The sequence below is a fragment of the Condylostylus longicornis genome, unplaced genomic scaffold (assembly GCF_029603195.1).
Source record: "Condylostylus longicornis isolate FDR11 unplaced genomic scaffold, ASM2960319v2 ptg000226l, whole genome shotgun sequence".
NCBI lineage: Eukaryota > Metazoa > Arthropoda > Insecta > Diptera > Dolichopodidae > Condylostylus > Condylostylus longicornis.
The window spans coordinates 73463-93297 of NW_026578193.1; the positions used below are offsets into that span (position 1 = coordinate 73463).

At 30.9% G+C, this 19835-nt stretch overlaps 1 protein-coding gene across 1 annotated transcript; it reads left to right on the top strand.

Moving 5' to 3' along the window:
- Nucleotides 1–3553: 3553 nt before the first annotated feature.
- On the top strand, nucleotides 3554–14089 carry LOC129616497 (uncharacterized). The gene is made up of 5 exons (XM_055532146.1): nucleotides 3554–3584; nucleotides 3639–3737; nucleotides 3887–5350; nucleotides 13297–13568; nucleotides 14033–14089. The coding sequence occupies exons 1-5, from the start codon at nucleotides 3554–3556 to the stop codon at nucleotides 14087–14089; spliced, it is 1923 nt and encodes a 640-aa protein (XP_055388121.1).
- Nucleotides 14090–19835: the final 5746 nt, after the last annotated feature.

Below are 19835 nucleotides of genomic sequence, written 5' to 3' on the forward strand. Positions count from 1 at the left end.
CCGTGGCACGGATTGATCAACTTTTGAGATATATCAGGCCTCGGGAACTGCACTTTTTAGCGGGCCTGTTTTACATTTTTCAACATTTTGAAGAAAGTATTCAACCGATTTACTTGAAATTTCATATATAAGCTTTGCTCGATCATACGCAAAAATTCCTAACTTTTGGAAGAAATCAGGCATCAGCAACTGGACGTCTACTACGGGCCAAATATACATTTTTGTGTATATAAAGAGAAATAATCAACCGATTTCATTGAAATTTGATATATGAACTCCTCGTATTAAAACAATGAACATATAAATTTTTTGGAAAGATCAGGGCTCGAAAACGGATTTGCGGGCCGATTTTACATTTTTCACCATTTTGAAGAAAGTAATCAACCGATTTACTTGAAATTTCATATATAAGCTTTGCTCGATCATACGCAAAAATTCCTTACTTTTGGAAGAAATCAGGCATCAGCAACTGGGCGTTTACTACGGGCCAAATATACATTTTTGTGTATATAAAGAGAAATAATCAACCGATTTCATTGAAATTTAATATATAAATTCCCCGTATTAAAACAATGAACATGTAAATTTTTTGGAAAAATCAGGCATCGGCAACTAGACGTTTACTACGGGCCAAACATACACTTTTGTGTATATAAAGAGAAATAATCAACCGATTTCATTGAAATTTAATATATGAATTCCTCATTTAAAGCAATGAACATATAACTTTTTTGGATAGATCAGGGCTCGAGAACTGATTTGCGGGCCGATTTTACATTTTTCACCATATCCACAGAACAAATTGATAGAATTTCTTGAAATTTGATATTTGAGTTCTGGTTGTTACCCAAACTAACTGGCGAGCATTTCAGGGAATTCGGGTAGCACAAAGCGAAACTCTACTAAGAGCCAAATTTACATTTTTCTAAGTATATTAACTATAAGCTTACTAATGTCCTAAAAATTGGAAAGAAGTATTTAACAGACATTTTTATAATATTCTGTAACACTTTCATTTAACTAGACAATACACAACGCGGTCGGTTATGTGCTGACCACAGATTTTTTATTTTATGTGCCTTTTTTTTGGTTATGGCACGGATTGATCAACTTTTGGGATGTACCAGACCTCTGTAACTGAACTTTTTTCCGGGCCAGTTTTGCACTTTTGCATTTACAAAGAAAGATAATTATACAATTCAAATTTGTTACAGCAAGTTATTAATTGCCTCATCTGTCAAAAAACCAGTTTAATTGCATTAAACGGGCTGTTAAATGATATAAAACAAAATCGTTATGGCACACAAATATGTATGTAGATATTAAGTCAAATTTTTATTGTATAAAGATTAATAGGTTTTGAAACTATCCTGATAGCCTACTATGAAAAAATGCGAAAGTCGCAAACTTGCGTTTCACAAATGGTTGTTTAATATGTAACAAAATCGCATCGTAAAAAATTTAAACTGGCAGCATTTTCTCAAATTTTTTGTTTTTAACCTTTCTGACAGTTTTTTCAAAGTAAACATTTAATCAAATTATTTTAAAATAGAAATACATTTATATGTGTGTAAAATATTAAGGAGGCAAGAGACTTTTATGTAAGTTAAGATTTAAATATTGTTCTTTCTCAGCAAACCATTCTACTTATTATAACCGAAGTTTTTAAGCCTATAGACAAAAAGTTGAGTCCCATAAAAATAAAACTAGAAAAGAGCAAAGTCGAGAAAGAGAACTGAAATAAATTTGCTGCTATTTTGCTATTTTCTTAAACCAGAATGGTTTTATATTTTATTTTGATCTATAATTATTATTATTGAATATAAAAGTGAAAGTATGTGTAAGTAGCATCCTGCAGTATCACTTTTGCTACTTTCGCATACGAAAATTTGCGATATTCGATTTACATAGTGCCTCGCCTGTCTATTAAAAATGCGAGAATCGTTTAGCGAAAGTAGCACTACATAGTGGCCACGTGGAGCCATTAAAGTAAAATTATGCTATTAAAAAATACATTTTCTTCTAAATGATAAAAAAAAGTCTTTTACATGCAAGTAGATGGAGAGTAAAATGGAACTTTGAAACTTGTTTCAAGAAAACTGTCGCGAAATTAAAATAATGAATTTTAAAAAATTTTGTGGAAGAATCTGAAAAGATTAGGGCTCGTAAATCAAGTTAGGGTCCGATTTTTTATTTTTTGCGATATCTACGGAACGGATTCATTGAATTTCTTGAAGTTTGATATTTATCTTCTAGTTGTTACTGAAACTAACTGGTGACTTTTCAATGCATTCGGTCGGCAGGAAGCGATATTTTACCAAGCCAAATTTACCCTTTTCTAACTTACTTCCTTAAAATTAAAATAAAGTGCTCAAAATGCATTTTCATAATCTTCTGTAACGCTTTCACTAAACTGGGCAAACATTCCGGTCGGTTATGTGCTTACCACATACGATTTTTTTTTCTTATTTTTGACAAACACAACCAATTTTATTTTTTATTTAATGCCAAACTATAAAACTACAAGAGACATAATTTTTAGTTATTATAATTTTTTTAATTTTTATTTTCAAACAAAATTACGTCCGCAAATACAAATAGAATAAGGAAAGGCAATCAAAACAAATAGAAAAAGTCACGCGTAGCTTTAAAACTACAATTTACTTCATTCTTTCATTAGATCAATTGCCGAAAAAGAATGCTTCAAAAGTAGAAGCGAAGCACTTCCTTTGAAGTTAGTAAGGGCTTTTTTCCTATGGAACTCTCATGTATTTTTTACTTTACATGTATTACCTAGCAGGCAATATCATTCAAGCTTTCTGAAGTGATTCGTGAAAGGTCAAATGGCAACGAACCCCGTCAGCGAGAAAATTTTTGTTTTTTATATACATATGTACATACAAATTTAAAAATAAAAGTTTATAAATAAAAAAAAATTTAAATTAAATTTTCAATAACATGATATTTGTTTTTAATTTGTATGGACGTAGCTACTTTATAATTCGAGTTTTTATTTCATTTGCTTTTTATTTTAATTGTTTTTCGCATTTATTACTTGCTCTGAAAATTTCTACCGCTCGCGAGAAATAATAATACTATAGTCTTATGTGATGTCAAGGCTGCGTCGCAGACTTATTCAACTTGTTTGTATATAATTAAATCTATCAAAAGTCAAAACTATTTATTTGAAACCCAAAAAATTCTTTGCAAAATATACGTACGCTTATTCTTAGCATATATGCATGACCAAGATAACAATATCTGCATGGAAGGCAAGACAAAGACTTATTTAAAGGTTTCAATTGACAAGAAGGCTTGCCTAACAATTATAAGGATCTACTAGAACTGTTTCTTAAATACTATGATTCTGAGGGGATTTCGACTAAGGATGCTAAAGCTGACTTAGAAGCTTATCGGCTTCAACTTGTGAGTAAAAGACGTGAATATCTGCAGAAAATAAGGGAAAACGAGCATAAGTTTTTTCGTCCCTGCACGTCAAAATAATCTCATACGTTTAATTGACAATACCAATAAGAGTGTTAAACTCCTTAATATGTTTTATCATAATTGCAGTGGTTTGAGAGGTAAACTAAAAAACCTTTTTATTGACGCCAAATCATGCAATTTTAATATTCTAGTCTTCACTGAAACCTGGTTGAACGATTCATTCAAAAATGAAGAAATACTTGATAGCACTTGGTCCGTATATAGAAATGACCGTGATTATAATTCCACGGGTCAATCTAGGGGGGGGGGGGGGGGGGGGGCGGAGTTTTAATCGCCACCAATAATCATGTACCAAGTCAATTGGTATCTTCTAGGTTTTTTTCAACTTTTGACCATCAATTTATTAAAGTTCACTCAGGTAAGAATTATACCTACATAGGTGTGGTGTACTTTCCCCCAAATTCTGACGAGTCCTCATACAATAATTTCTTTACAATAAGTAACGATATATTCACGATTATGAATGAGGATGATAATATTGTAATTTTGGGTGATTTCAATCGACCATCATTATCTTTTGCCATCGATGATTTTGATAACCAACTTCTTCCTATCAATTTCATGGATGACATAGATTTTGACCTTATTAGTACTTTTTATGGGAACGACTTACAGCAGGTTTTTTGTTACCCCAACAGTAGAGGTAATTGGTTGGATTTAGCATTTTCTAATGCTTATGACACCATTAATGTTCGTTTTGCCACTGACGAAGAAAATCTTTTCCGAAACTCAATCCATCACAACGCGTTGGTTTTAGAACTACCCTATTCCAACCATAAATTCTCAAATACTTACAATAACGAAATTGTATATGATTTTATGAACGCTGATTACCACGGTATCAATTATGCCCTTAGTATAATTGATTGGGAAACGTTGTTGGAGCAGCATAATTTAGATAATATTATCTATGATTTTTATTCCATTATCTTTGAAATAATTGACAACCACGTTCCGAAAATCCGTAGAAAAGACAAATTAAAAGAACCTTGGTTAGACCGTAATTTAAGACATTTACGCAACTGGAGAAATAAATTGTACCATAAAATTAAGCACTCTGGTAATGACAACAACTCACTTATAAATGATTATAATCAGTTGGCGAATGAATTTAAGATTAAGGCAAACGAGGCATATGATAATTATGTCCAAAATATCGGTAACTCAATAATGAGCAACCCTAAAAAGTTTTTCGACTTCGTTAACACTAAACGTAAATCATCAGGTTACCCGATTTCGATGTGTATGAATGGCAAAATGTCTTCATCCCCCACGGAAATTTGTAACTTTTTTGCTGACAACTTCCAGCAAATTTATCGCCCTGAGTTACACTCTAATAATGTTAATTTCAATCCTGCACCCCTTGTTAATAATACCAACCCGCTTTTCGAATACTTTTATTTATCGGTAGAAAATGTTTTTCAGGGCATCAGTAGTCTGGACGTTAAGAAGGGATCTGGTCCTGACCTTCTGCCACCAATATTTCTTTACAATTGTCGCTACACCCTGTCAAACCCTCTTACCTCAATATTTAACAGATCTATATCCACCGGAATTTTTCCATCAGCTTGGAAAAATTCATATCTGATACCAATTCACAAAAAAGGTGACAAAACAGCGATAGAAAACTACAGAGGTATTGCTATTCAGTCTGCTATCCCAAAATTATTTGAAAAATTAGTTACTAATATACTTGCACCGGTCATCAATCCATTATTAAATAACGAGCAACATGGTTTTAGAACTGGTCGCTCGACAACCTCAAATCTTACAGTTTTCACATTTGACGTTCTTTCATTAATGGAAAAAGGTTTTCAAGTTGATACGATATATACGGATTTCAGTAAAGCTTTTGACCGCACCGATCACAATACCTTGGAGCGTAAACTAGTTAATTTTGGTTTTAAGTTCCCTCTACTAGGTTGGCTCAAATCTTACTTCTCGGGGAGAACCCAATTCGTTAAATTCCAGGGGATTAAATCTAAACCTATTCGCGTTCATTCCGGTGTTCCTCAAGGAAGTCATCTAGGCCCTATTCTTTTCAATGTCTTTATTTCTGACCTCTCTCATTGTCTATCGGGTATTTCTCATCTAACCTACGCTGATGATTTAAAAATGTACCACGTTATAAATGATACATCTGATACTAACTACCTACAAACGAAATTAGTACTACTTGATAACTGGTGCAGTGCTAATAAATTAGCACGCTTTTCACGAAAGCGTTCAATCGTTTGCCAAAATTATTATCTTCAAAACTCCACCTTAGAACGCGTCGACCACATAACTGACTTAGGTATCATTCTAGATAGCAAATTAAATTTTAATGCACATTATGATTATATGATTTCCAAAGCAAACAAAATGCTGGGATTCATAAAGCGTAGAGCCAGTGAATTTAACAATATCTGTGTTACAAAATCACTTTATTGTTCTCTGGTTCGCTCTATTTTAGAATACGGCAGTATTATTTGGGATCCCGCTTTTGTAACACATAGTAATAGAATTGAATCCGTCCAAAAACAATTTCTCCTTTTTGCTTTAAGAAATCTTTACGATCCACGTGACTTTCACAGTATCCCTTCCTACAAAGTTAGGCTACAGTCCCTAAATATGATTAGCCTTGAATCTCGCCGTTCTATGCTTTCTTCGTGTTTCACGTTTGACGTTATAACTGGCGTTATAAATGTCGAATTCATTAAAAGAAAAATGATTATCAATAATGACGTCAGGCCTACTAGACACACTAAATTTCTAAAAGAACAGACACATAGAAGTGAATATGGTAAAAATGAGCCCATTAATAGGTGTTGTACTGTATTCAATCGTTTTAGCTATCTTTTTTCACCTACATATTCCAAGAACACTTTCAAAAAAAAAATTCTTGACACTTTATACTAACCATAACCTACCACAATTTTTAAGTAATTAAGTAATAGTTTTTTTAATTGTCATAAGTAGAAACATTTTTGACTTTTTTTAGTAAATTTTTTGTAATATCATATTACACTATATTGTACTTTGTTATAATTTATGTTTTTTCTTTTGATTCACTTTTGTTTGTTATACTTAAAATTTCTAATTTTGCTGCATCAGCAGTTATGTATTTATTGTTTGTAGGTTAAATATTAGTAATATTTTTTTTCTTGTTTCCTGTATTAAGTATAAGCAAATTTTTTTTGTATTTTGTATGTAATAAGTTTCTTTTGTGTAAATTAATATAAATTATGTTAGCACCTTGTTTGGTGTAAATAAATAAAAATAAAAATAAAATAAAAAATATATGTTGTTTATCTCATTTCGGTTATTTATGCGTTACTTATAAAATTGTTTCAAGTAATTTCAGTTAGTTTTTAAGTTATTAAAAATAAATATATATGTACCTACTTCCAATAAATTTTTTTTAAATAATTATTTTAAAACTATTTCAAACATGTTATATTGAGTGCTTCAAAAATTTTGCTGTGCTCTTTTTTCATATTTTATTAGCAGGTAAACAAGAGCAATCTATTTATAAAATGGCCCTGCCTGTGTATGAATCTTAATAGTTAACGCAAACGGACAAAAATTTACATCAGTACCTACTACCTGTCATTTTGCAATCGGAGTTTTTGAGTCATTTGCTACTCGTAAGATAATATTTCAAAAATAAAAAAAATATTCGAATCCGGTGATAAAATATATTATTGTCTTTTCCAAAACCTTTCAAATATTTTTTTACTTAGGTAAAAAATTTTCTCGCAAATAGAGGTAAAATTTAGAAGTGTATATAAAATTTGTATTTAAAAAATAATATTTGATTGTATTTTAGATATTATTTTCTAATTCCCTCTTAAAATTTTTTCTTTACTATGTATTTATATCAATATTCAATAATTATTTTTCATTAATTATATTTTCAACTTGACACTACAGTTACTTCCCATATCTTGAGTTAACTTACCCTATGAGAAAAAAAAGCTGTTCACTTAAAAATAATGAAATGCCTTCAGTAACATATAAAACGTTGAAGGCGAAGGTTGGGCTTGTTGTTTTTCCGCAATTTCAAGAATTTTAAAGTGGTTATGAATGAAAATATTAATATATTTTCTTGATTTTTCAAATATATTTTTAGAATTTTACCTGCTTTATAATAAGTGTAAATTTATTTTAATATTTCTTCTCAAAAAATAGCCATATAAAATAAGATTTAAAAAAAACCCATATAAAATAAGGTCGTGCTTTCAAGTTTCTCTCTGAGCATTGGGACTTGTTAGATATAAAGACATTATTTAAACAAATAAAAACAAACAACATCTCAATTATTTTACTATTTCTATTTACAAGATGTTAATAGCAAGTCAGTAGTTATTTAAAGTTTACCTGGGATTAGAAGACATATTAATGACCACAATATGTAAAAATTATAATATAAAATTTTTGAATATATTTAGGATGGTCATTCAAAGTACTAAAATGGCATACAATTGTTTATGCTAAAGTTTTCCGGCATATCTTTAATAAAATTTGAATTTTGTTATAAAATGTACAAACTATTAAATAACAAGCTACTCTGCTATTCCAATTTCCAGAGATGATTGAGAAACTGATAAAAATGACCACTATTAATTATATTAAGAATATAATATCAGATCACAGGTCTTCTAGGATCTGGACCCTTTTGAAAACTAAAGTTTTGCTAGACCAATCCTTAAAAAACTTTTCGTAAACAACAAGGGGGCTTTTAAATTCGTTTTATTTACATAAGCTCCGTTCCTTTACTACTTGATAAATAAAAATCCAATTTGGAAATTGATGGATACAAGAGCTTCTTTTTAATTACAATTAATTTATAAACAAACCCATTTGTAGTATACTTGATTACCAAAAATCAGTGAAAAAGTAATGAGAACCATATGAGTGGTATTTAAAGCTGATAATTTAAAAGAATTAGAATATAAAACGAATTGTCAACTAAATAAAATTGCCAAATGGATGACTAAGCAAATGATCATTATAAATGCAGGAAAAATTAAATATAATATTTATTGGCTAAATAAAATCGGAGTTAAATATTTTCATAAATGATCAAAAGTTGGAGCATGCAGCAGATTCTTGCTTGAAATGGGACGGTCACATCTGCAAATTAAGTACAAAACTCGCAGGGGTAGTTCAGGTTTTCAAAAGGATATCTAAGTTTATTCCGGAAAAAGTCAAGAAATCTGATTTTTATTCTCTATTATATTGTCATGTAAGTTATGGAATCAAAATATAGCGTACAACTAAAAAGGAAATCATTAACAGTGTTCAAATAATACACAATGGGGCTATAAAAAGCCTTTTCAACTACAATTTTCTCGAATGAACAGAAATTGTTCTCCAAAAATGAAATTCTTTTGATCCGTGATTTGGTACAAATCAAATTAATATTACATATTCATGGACTTTGTAACCAAGGGATTCGCACTTCGATTTTGTTGGTAAGAAGAGGTTCAATACATTCCATAAATAAAAAAAACAGGAACTTACAAGTTAGCAAAGTTACAATGGTAAAAACACAGGAAACTTTAGAAGTTCTACTTCAATGCATTTATCAATCAACTTTTATAGCAGTTTTAATAATGACCGGGAACTCCTTAATGTTCTACAAATCAAAATGAACGATATGTTGAGTCAGTATAATGGCATTTTTTAATATAGTAATTTCTTTTGTTTTTTTTCGTTTTTAGTTCTTGATACTTAATTAACTTCACAGGCATTTGAATTGTTATCTTTAAAATTTTCTTTTCATTTTAGTTTTATTGCAATTTTATTCTGATTAATTGCTTCCCCTTAATTTTAAATATAATTATAATTTCAGTTGACACTGAATTTTTTGAATCATTGAAACGATATTTGAAATGTATAGTCTTTTTAGCAAAAAATTTTTGAAAAAAAGTTATTATTTGTTTCACTCTGTCCTTCCGCCCCTCCGTCTGTCCGTCCGTCCGTCCGTCCGTCTGTTCGTGTGTCTGTTTACAAAACTTCTACACCCTTGAAGATAGAAAGCTGAAATGTACGTACATAGATCTTTACTAGAAACTTATTTCCGTCGAACAAAATTTTTACCTATCTCCCCCCCTCTAGAAGTTATACCCCCCAAAACCTTAAAAATGGCCTTTTTTAACTATTTATTGCACTGAAACCATAAGCATTTTTGAAATTTTGCAAACGCATAAAGGCAGCGGCTTGCTTCTCCTATCGTGGTATACTATAGTTAAACTTTAGAAAAACAAAATGGCCGTTCAAATTTACCGTTATCTAAAGTCCTTTTTTTCCAAATTTTTGATTTCGTTTTTCTTTTAGACCCCAGCCTGTAGAAGCTTGAAATTTTAGGGGCTTTTAGACATTGGCAAGTAGTTCATTTTGCTGGAAGAACATTTTTTTCATCTCTACCCCCTCTCAAGTTATCGCCTCTTGAAATTTGTAAAATTTGAAATTTTGACACCTTATATTTACGAAACCGCAAGCTTTTTCAAATTTCTACAAACACTAAAAGAAAACGGTAAATTCCATGACACTAAAAAAATGTCATGGAATACCTGTCATTTTACAATCGGAGTTTTTGAGTCATTTGCTACGATACTATTTACTTCAAAAATAAAAAAGATATTCGAATCCGATCATAAAAATATATTATTGTCTTTTCTAAAACCTTTTAAATATTTTTTTACTAATATATTATGTTTTAAAAATTTTTCTGAAATAAAAATAGAGGTAAAATTTAGAAGTATATATAAAATTTGTATTGGAAAAATAATATTTGATTGTATTTCAGATATTATTTTCTAATTCCCTCTTCAAATTTTTTCTTTAATATGTATTCATATCAATATTTAATAATTATTTTTCATTAATTATATTTTCAACTTGACACTACAGTTACTTCCCATATCTTGAGTTAACTTACCATATTGGAAAAAAAAGCTGTTCACTTAAAAATAATGAAATGCTTTCAGTAACATATAAAATGTTGAAGGCGAAGGTTGTACTTCTTGTTTTTCCCTTTTTTGTATGTATTTCAAAAATTTTTTTATTGCATACTGCAAAGAAATATGCATGTACAAATTTTTTATATTTATTAAATATAAAAAATATGTGAAATATGCATTTTTCGCATGTTTTTTAAACACGTTTACTACGTTTTGTTGGCAAAACTATAAGGAATAGAAGAAAATGTTATATGGGTTAACTTTTAGATCTCCTTGTGGTGCATCGAAAAAAAACAAAAAAGTAATAGCACAAATTTTCGAAAAAGTTCGAGGTTTAAAAAAAAAAATTTAAAAAAAAAAAACGAAAATTCTGATTTTGACGAACTTTATTTGGAAAACTACGGTACAGATCAAATTAATTTTGCGACCAAAAATAAAAAGCAATCGATTGCCATTGCAACAGGCACCCCCCCGGGTTATTCTATGTCGCATGGTTCTGAAGCTTTAAGCATTTACTCATATGCAAGAAAAATATGGTACCTTTTTATCAACAGGCTGTAATTCGAAAACGAGTATATCTGCATCCTCCTTCTCCCCTCTTCCCTACCCATCCACCAAATCCCTCTCTCTCCCTACCAATCTGTTAAATTATTTGCCACTTTATTCGAAACACCCTGTATATGTATGTATGTGGAAATAAATTTTAAAATCATAATCACATAACAAGTTTTCATGGCAATGCTATTTACTAAGTATTCCTTCTATCGTACGATATAATGGACTTGGATTTAATATGAAGATATTTTCAGTGAAGTCGTAGACGTATAAATAACGATTTTTTGAATAAATTAAAAAAGAAAGTCAAATTAAAGTTAAGCTGAATTCTTTTAAACTATAAGATAAAGATATTTTTAAACTTAAAAACTAAAAACATGTATGCATGTATATTTTTGTATATGTGTTATTCATTTTATCGAAAGTGACAGCACTCTTCTGGTATATGTCCAGAAGCAGGGTCATTTTGTTCCCGTGTATGGAGAAAACATTGTTCTAGAAATAAATCAGCCTCATTAAAGAATATATTGCGAAAACTTTATGGTTTAAGTCATTTAAAGTTGCTGGCATTTAAGCTTAATACAGTCAACGTATTTAGAATGTTCGTACAAAGTACAGAAAATCGTTTTGACTTTTGGTTCGTAAAATACCACAGGCGTCATCTAAAACCAAAAAATTATCAAACCCTTCACAATCCACCCTTCCTGGTATAACTTATCATTCCAAACTCTACTGCACCGAATTAAAGTTTTATTTCAGATTAGTTTGACTTTCGGTCCAGGCAAGTAGTGCATCATTTCTCTTTATCTTGGGGTCAGTAATGGGGACGTTAAATTTTAGAAAAAACAAAATGAATCCGGTACTCACCAAAAACCGGAAATCAATAATGCATCCTCATAACATCAATAAGCCAAGAAACCAGAGGCGAGTATTTGACATTCTACAAACCAAGAGCAGCCATTACAGAGAACGTCGACTTCCTTTTGGAATTCGAAAAGTGCTGACCGAATTTCTGAAGGAAAAACGCTTCACTTAAAGATGTACAAAGACCATAGTGGAAAAGCGGCAGGTAAAATTCGAGGAGGCAAAGAAAAAATATAGATGCATAGAGGCCTATGCTAAAGAAACCAAGAAGTTGCAACAACTCAGCAAATTATCGAAAAGGACTACATTTGGATTAATCTCCAAACCGATCAACGAGATCCCCAAGAACCGCGGCTATGGCAAACCAGACTTAAAATGATAGAAGAATGTTAGTTGAAGGTTGGAGGAAAGTAGAGAGTCTAGTGACAAACTTTCCTCAAGTAATGAAGGAGAATCCGCATCCGAACTCCTAATGCAGAAACCACGGTTGCTATTAAAAGATCATCTACAGACTTTTAGAAACCCTAACAAACTTCAAAAACTCGTATAGAAATTTGGTGATACCTAAGGTTCCTACATACCCCAGCACAACTTGAAATTTAGTTTGTTGGTACAGCTACACAGGTCATAAATAAAGCTACAAAATCGGTATTCCCTGCAACTCGAAGAACTCGTAGAAGCGAATTCAGCAGAGCAAAGCCAACTGTTAGGAAAAGTACCGATCAGGTTATCGAATAAATCGAGTTCATCAGGATCTCAGCTTGAGAAAGCGATAAAGTCGCTAAGAACAGAGACAACTACTTTTACAACGGTTAGTTCCATCTTATTTATCATTTTCATCACATATCATTTATTGCATCTAATGAACCCGTTCAGGAGAAAACGCAAAGTTTCCACGTTTGCGTCCTTCAACTGTAGAAAGTATTAAAAAAAAGTAAAGTTCAACTGTGGAAGGTATACTATCGGACACACGGAGTCGACAAAAGATTCGAGTATAACCAAAGCCCAAGACAAAGGAAATCTCTGCTTGAAAGAGTCTCTCTGCTTGGCCCTAAAAAGTGAAGTTTTCCAGTTAAGGGCAGAAAACGAGAAATTAAAAATGAAAAGCTATGCCCAATAGAAGCACTACACCAAACAAAAGCACTATGCTTAAGTACTAAGGTTACACATCAAGAACAACATAGAGTTACATACACAACAGATGAAGAAACACTCACGCGAGAAACGGATTGGATTCTTAAGCGAAAGAGGTAAAGGCAGAGTCATTACCGGAAGTAGTTCAACAAACGAAAAGTGTGGAGGATGCGGGTGTTCCTGATTCAAAAGGTGGTAATGATACTGTGAGGAATTTCAAGCCACTCCCTGTAATCATAAGCAATGTGGTTGATTACAATCAAATATAATCCTTATTAAAAAATAGAATTATTAAAAAATAAAAATGTGACCTACAAAGTCAGGATGATGAACAATAAGCAGTTAAAGCTTGTTGTAGATATGGAGATGAACTACAGGAATATCATAAGGATATTGAATGAACCACGGATGGAATGGCATGCATATGAAAATAAGCAAACCGGACCAATCAAACTTATAGTAAGAAATCTTCATTCAACATTCAAGCCGGAAGGTATAAAAGATGACTTACGATCTAGGAATTATAAAATTCTAGACGTATTAAATAAAGTTGAAATGGTAAGACATTCATGAGGAGAACATAAAGTGAATCTATGAAATAAAACAAATCAATCATATGAAAGTTAAGATTGAGGCTATATGAAAGGAAAAGATCATTCGTCAGTGCCAAAGATGTCAAAGGTTTGGACATACACAAAAATTTTGCCAAAGGGAACCGAATTGTGTGAAGTGTGCAGACAAACATCTTACTGCGGAGTGCACCAAACCAAGTAGCACTGCTGCAAAATGATCCAGTTTCCTGGAGACATATCCAGCAAACTATAGAAGATGTCTTGTAGCTGAAGAATTGCCGAAACGGAGGCACCAAAACAACAATCAAAAGAAAGGCAAATCCCCGAAGCGCTTCATTTCCATTATGGTGTCCGAAGGTGTATCATATAAGGATGCATTGCAAAAGAAGAGCGATAGCTTACCAGTTACCGCCAAAAAATTGCCAATATGAGGTTTATTTTTTTTTATAGGAGGAAATCACAGAAATGAGCTATTCAACGCTGCTACATCCGGGGGCACAGGGTTGAAGTACTGTGCCATTCGAAAGCACTAAAATCTCCTGTCAGATCTTGCAAATTAAAACTAGGTCTAAGGACTAGACATTAATACAAATTTATCGGTCGAAAGCTTTTATAGACATCTATAATTCACCTATATTCCAATAAGAATACTTGATGAATAATAGATCTTAACCTAACACAGTTCAAACGGTTTCGTCCGTTTAAATCGTCTTTAAAGTTAAACAAAATTTTGATCGTGTTCTAATCGTGCTACTTCGTTATTGGCGTGATGAGGTAAACGAAATCTATGGCGTGAATCCCTCTTCTTTATCTCATCCGTTATAAAATGGATCCTAAAAAATGTGTGTATTGAGAACATACCAAGGGGCGTTGACAATGTCGCGTCATACCCTATTTTTAAACCTTTGAATAGCTTTAATATGGGTTTGTTTGGCACCACCCCCTTTTCTGAATACCGTATGCCCAGACTGGCTTTAATATTTAATTATAGATCAATATTTTGTTATACGTTGAAAGCGGGCATTTTCTGCCAATTAGCAAATTCAACTTTGTGTATTTGATGTAATTCAATGCCAACGCGAGCTGATGAGAATATTTTGGAGGCCTTGCAAACAATGATGCCAAACATGATTATAATAATGGGTAAAATTACCGATAAATTGACTGCTATTGAAGGTAGGTTTTCTGATAAAAATACAAAAACAAATAAAATGGGAAGATAATGCCGCAAAGTGATTTTGACGTAACGACTTGAAACTGCAACGATGTCGTAATCACTGAAAAAAACGCATGTCTAAAGTGACTATAAACCATTTCAAAGTTGATATTTCTAAAATATTAATATTTTTGCTCAAAGTAAAAATAATTTTTATCTTTATATGATATAAGCACATTTTACTGCTTCCTGTAGTTAAAATAAAGCTAGGAGAGAATATATTCATAGCAATTTCGTAAATAATCCAATATTTTTTTATATAAATGTTGTAATAAAAAATTATGATAATAGCTCTTTTGGCAACAACGCTTTTTGTTTTTCAAAATAAAATGTGGCTGAATAAAAAATGTATTGATGAACAAAAGTTTATCGGTATTCAAAAAACGTTAGCATATGAGAAAGAATTTATTTGTATTGTGCCATAAAAGTGATGCTAAACTGGTTCAAATATACCAACACGCACAATATGTAAATATTAGCAATAGAATAATTTTTACTGGTCCCTCTAAATAGTAAATATATGTACAAGTACATACAAACAAATGTCATAAAATTATATCATTATAAAAATGTAAATGAAGTACAGCTACCAAGTAAATATTAAAATCTCAAAAAGGTAATTATAAAAATATTGCAAAGAGCTACTCATATGCGAGTATTACTTTTTATACTAAAATACATACATATATATCACATTAATTTTATAAAGTAATATTGAAATATGAAACAAAGTGTGCACTTTTGAGATACATTTTCATGTATTTTATTGTAGCCTATTCAGAAATATTTTTTATTCTAACTAGATAATTTGTTTTCATAAACAACTCAAAATTATAACTGATTTGAAAACATTATATGTATTTCTAAAACTGCTTTGAAATATATTTAAAATAAAAATAAAGAGGTAGGAAATACATTTATTTCAAAATTAGTTATAAAGTATGGTTATTATTAGTTATAAGTATAAAGTTCTGATTATAAAAAATATGTAATTTAGATAAAAATTTTTTTCTCCGTATATAAATATTGCAAAGGGGTACTTTTATATTACTTCTTATACTAAAATATGTATCACATTAATATTATAAAGTAATATTAATGTGAAAATAAATATAAAGTAATATTAAAATGTGAAATAAAGTGTACGCCTTTAAGAAACACTTTTACATTTGAAAGTGACCTTATTGTAGCCCATTCAGAAATATGTTTTATTCTAACTAGATAATTTATTTTCATAAACAACTCAAAAGCATAACTAGTTTGCAAACATTATATTTCCAAAACTGCTTTGAATTATGTTCAAAATAAAAATAAAGGGGTTAAAAATATATTTATTTCAAAATTAGCTATGAAGTGTGGTTGTCGTTATTTCGGATATAGTTCGTGTCTATTCTGGTTACAAAAATTATCTAATTTAGATAAAATTTTTCTCAGTATGTGAATGGAAATAATTAATTTCTTGACAGTGGTACAACATTTCGTATATCGTCGGATCAAGCCTGAGCACCTAAACACAGGGGCGCTACTGAAAACTTGAAAACTCTTTTTTTTCTAATTAAATTGAAGTATAAAGTATGTACCTACAAACGTTATACTTCATTTCCAACAATATAAAAATCGTACATGAAAAAAAAAATCAACTACACATAAAATACGACATGGATCTGTAATATTTATACAATACTCGTATAAGAGAAAGTGTTCATACAATTATGTAATTATATAATTGTTCATATCTACATACATACATATTATCGCTTGAAATAATCCGCAGAGCGAAGACATTTTTTTCTAAACCATTCTTTCAAACTGCTCCTGCAGTTTTGTTGCATCTAGATGTGGTCAATTTATTTTTCATCGAGATAACTACCATTTTCCTGTCTCTGTACCGTTCTCCGTCGAGACTACTGCGTTTTCTGTTGTGTCAAGAGAGCAGCTTTAATTTTCGTAGAGCTGATTTTGGACTGTTGAATAATTTCTTATGCTCGATTGATTACAGCTAGATTTTCATGCTTGATGCGGATGTCGACGGTTTTCTGCCTAATGTTTATTTCTGTGCCTGTAATTAAGGATAGGATACGTGTGACTTCGCCCCCTTGGTATGACGCTGAGTTTCACATTGAGAGGAATTCTGCTTAGTGTGCTTTTGTGACATCGGGGTCAGCGGGAGATCCTGTGCCACTTTTCCAGTACTTATGTTTCGGTTGGTGGAGATGATAGTTTGTCTCCGGATTTTGAGGCTGCTGATCATTTTCATTTTGGTGGTATTTTTGCTCTTAGTGGTATTTTTTTGGGTACTGATGATGTTCTGCTGGCTATCGAGCAGTTATGTTGTGACTGGTTTCCTGGTCTTGATGGGATTCCGGGAGTAATGTTTTCTTGCTTCTTTATTTAACCTACCCCTGCTTGGAAGGAGTCGTATGTTGCGCCGCGCAAAGAGAAGGGGCTATCCTAAAATATGGGCTATCCTTAGCTCTTGGAGAGCATTTTTTTTAGGTACTTCTGTTATTCATTCCTGTCAACACTCATACTATTAACATTATACTATCCCGATATTGATCAGTGGTTGAATTCATTGGGCAGAGTGGCTTATTTGAATATGGTTACTGGTATGGTTAATTCCAAGTTTACTAGTTACTAACACAATATTTTTTTCTTACAATAATATTCTTAAATACATGGTGATTCAGTAATCAGTGCTTAACATATTTTGGTTATCGAAAATTAACAAAATTTTTGTCCAGGATTAGTTGTTAAATCTCAAAAGTAGCAATTTTTATCTCATAAGACTCTTGTAGAGCTATATTAAGAATTCTTTAAGAATATTACTCTTATAATTTCAGTCTTGTAGAAAACTACAAGACCCTAATGAGATCTTTATAAGACAAAGGAGCGCAATTACTAGAGTCATTAATTCTTGTAATGAGAGTTAAGCTCCCATTAAAAGAGTTTTTAAAGCATATAACTCACATACCAAAACTAGTATGAGAGTTACGAAAACTCTCACAAGCCACTTATAATAGTGTTACTAGAAAGAGAAAGCAATACATTGTAGAATAAATATATCGATCTTACTTCAAACTTTATAAAATATATATCTATTCCACTTTTAATAATTGTTTTTTTAACAAAAATGAAACAAAATATACATATGTTTGCGTATATGATATTTAATCAATAAATATTTATATTCAAAAACTTAATATCGTAAAATTATAAATATGGGAAATTAAAATCATTGTTTTGCCATGATTGTATATCAAAAAGTTGCTGGCATTAAAACTTTATTGATAAAAGTTGATGTTGTACTTCGAAAAAAAGCAACGCCAACTTAAAATAATTAAAATTTAAAAAATTTTTAAACATATTTTTTAACCCTATAATATCTTATTTCTTTTTTTTTACATAAATTTGAAAGTAACTAAAGCTTTATTATATTCAAAAAAAAACTATAATTTTGCATTTCATTAACTTTAATTTATTAATTTCTGTACAATAAATATTTTTCGGTTAAAATTTGTATAAGGAAAGATGACAATACTAAAATGGCCGTGCGTGACAACTAGACTTATAAAGGAATTCTTTTAAGAACAAAATTCTATAAGAGTTGACATCTTATAACAAATACTTTATGAGAATTAAAATTTTTCATGGCTTGCTGAAAGTAATTTTGCTATGAATGTAGCAGAATTTTTAACACTAAAAGTGCTAAGTTTTTAACACTAAGTGCTAAGAGTTGAAAAAAACCAAAAAAAAGAAAAAAAAATTATGAGAGTATGGAGCGTGGTATGAGAATTTTATGAGAGTTTTGTTCAATTTTTTAGGGTATTACTCTTAAAAATTGTTAATTGGGCTAAACGGTTTCAGAGGTATAGAGAATTTAATGAATTTTTACAGTTCTCAATACAACGTGTAATTGTTTATATTTATTATTAATTTTTATAAGTGTTACTAATGGAAAATTCTTCATACAACTGCAAAACAGACGATGACATAATTAAAGGAACGAGTCAATTTTATTGAAAAATTTTTTTTCCTCAAACTGGACTAGAACTAGGGACATACAGCTTTCTAGGCGAACGCTCTACAAACTGAACTACAGAGGCATATAGAAATTACCGGCGAACTGTTCTTGCTTTATACTGTAATTTACATGTTTACCAAGTATTGTATATACGACAGGCTATATTTAATCTTCTATTTGAATCGCATAATCACAAGAATATATAAATAGGCGTTATGCCATCGGAGTTGGGTTTTTATCATGAGCTATAGAACTTGTTTAACCATATGTATGTACGAAGCATTTATAACGTATGTGTCATTTGTGAGGCCAATTTTGAAGTATACTTGTCAAGTTTGGGCAACCTATCCACCTAGTGGATATTTATTGTATTGAATGTGCTCAGAAGATATTTTTGCGATTTGATTTGAGACGTTTAGGCTGGTTTGGTCTTTTACGATTGCCGCTTTATGAGATTAGGTCGATGTTGATCAATTTCCAGTTATTGATCAACATCAACTTAGCTTCATCATTATCAGAGGCCACCCTGGCCTCCCCATTGTTCCCCATTGTTAGGGCTTGTTTGTTAAGGATAATGTAAGGCATCTTAAGGCGGTTGAGGTGTGCAATGTTCGCTATTATTCTACAGATATGTCATTTGTTTGACTATTTCCGAAAGAAAAGATTATAAGATTTAATATCTGATTTAATAAAAATAAAATTGATACATTAGTTTAATCTTTTATATCACATTTTACTTTACTCACCAAATGTTTCAGATATGTGTATCTATAGTGTATTCTATCAAATGATGTATTAAAATGCTGTTTACAGTTTTCTTTGGAATTTTTAGCTCAGTCAAAATATTGAAATAAAAGGAAAATGCTCTGACAAAGAGAAAGAGAACCAATTTACAGTTTTTTTAAATACGAGTAAGCATTTCCAAGAAGAAAAAACTAAACATTTGTTTAATCCCCTGGCTTTAATAGCATGTGGTATGAATCACTACTACTTTTGTACAGTGTAAGTAAAAT

Coding starts and splice junctions, on each gene's coding strand:
- LOC129616497 (XM_055532146.1), top strand. CDS start 3,554: ATGTTTTATCATAATTGCAGTGGTTTGAGAG. Junction 3,585..3,638: donor TAATTGCAGTGGTTTGAGAG/GTAAACTAAAAA, acceptor TTAATATTCTAG/TCTTCACTGAAACCTGGTTG. Junction 3,738..3,886: donor CCGTGATTATAATTCCACGG/GTCAATCTAGGG, acceptor ATACCTACATAG/GTGTGGTGTACTTTCCCCCA.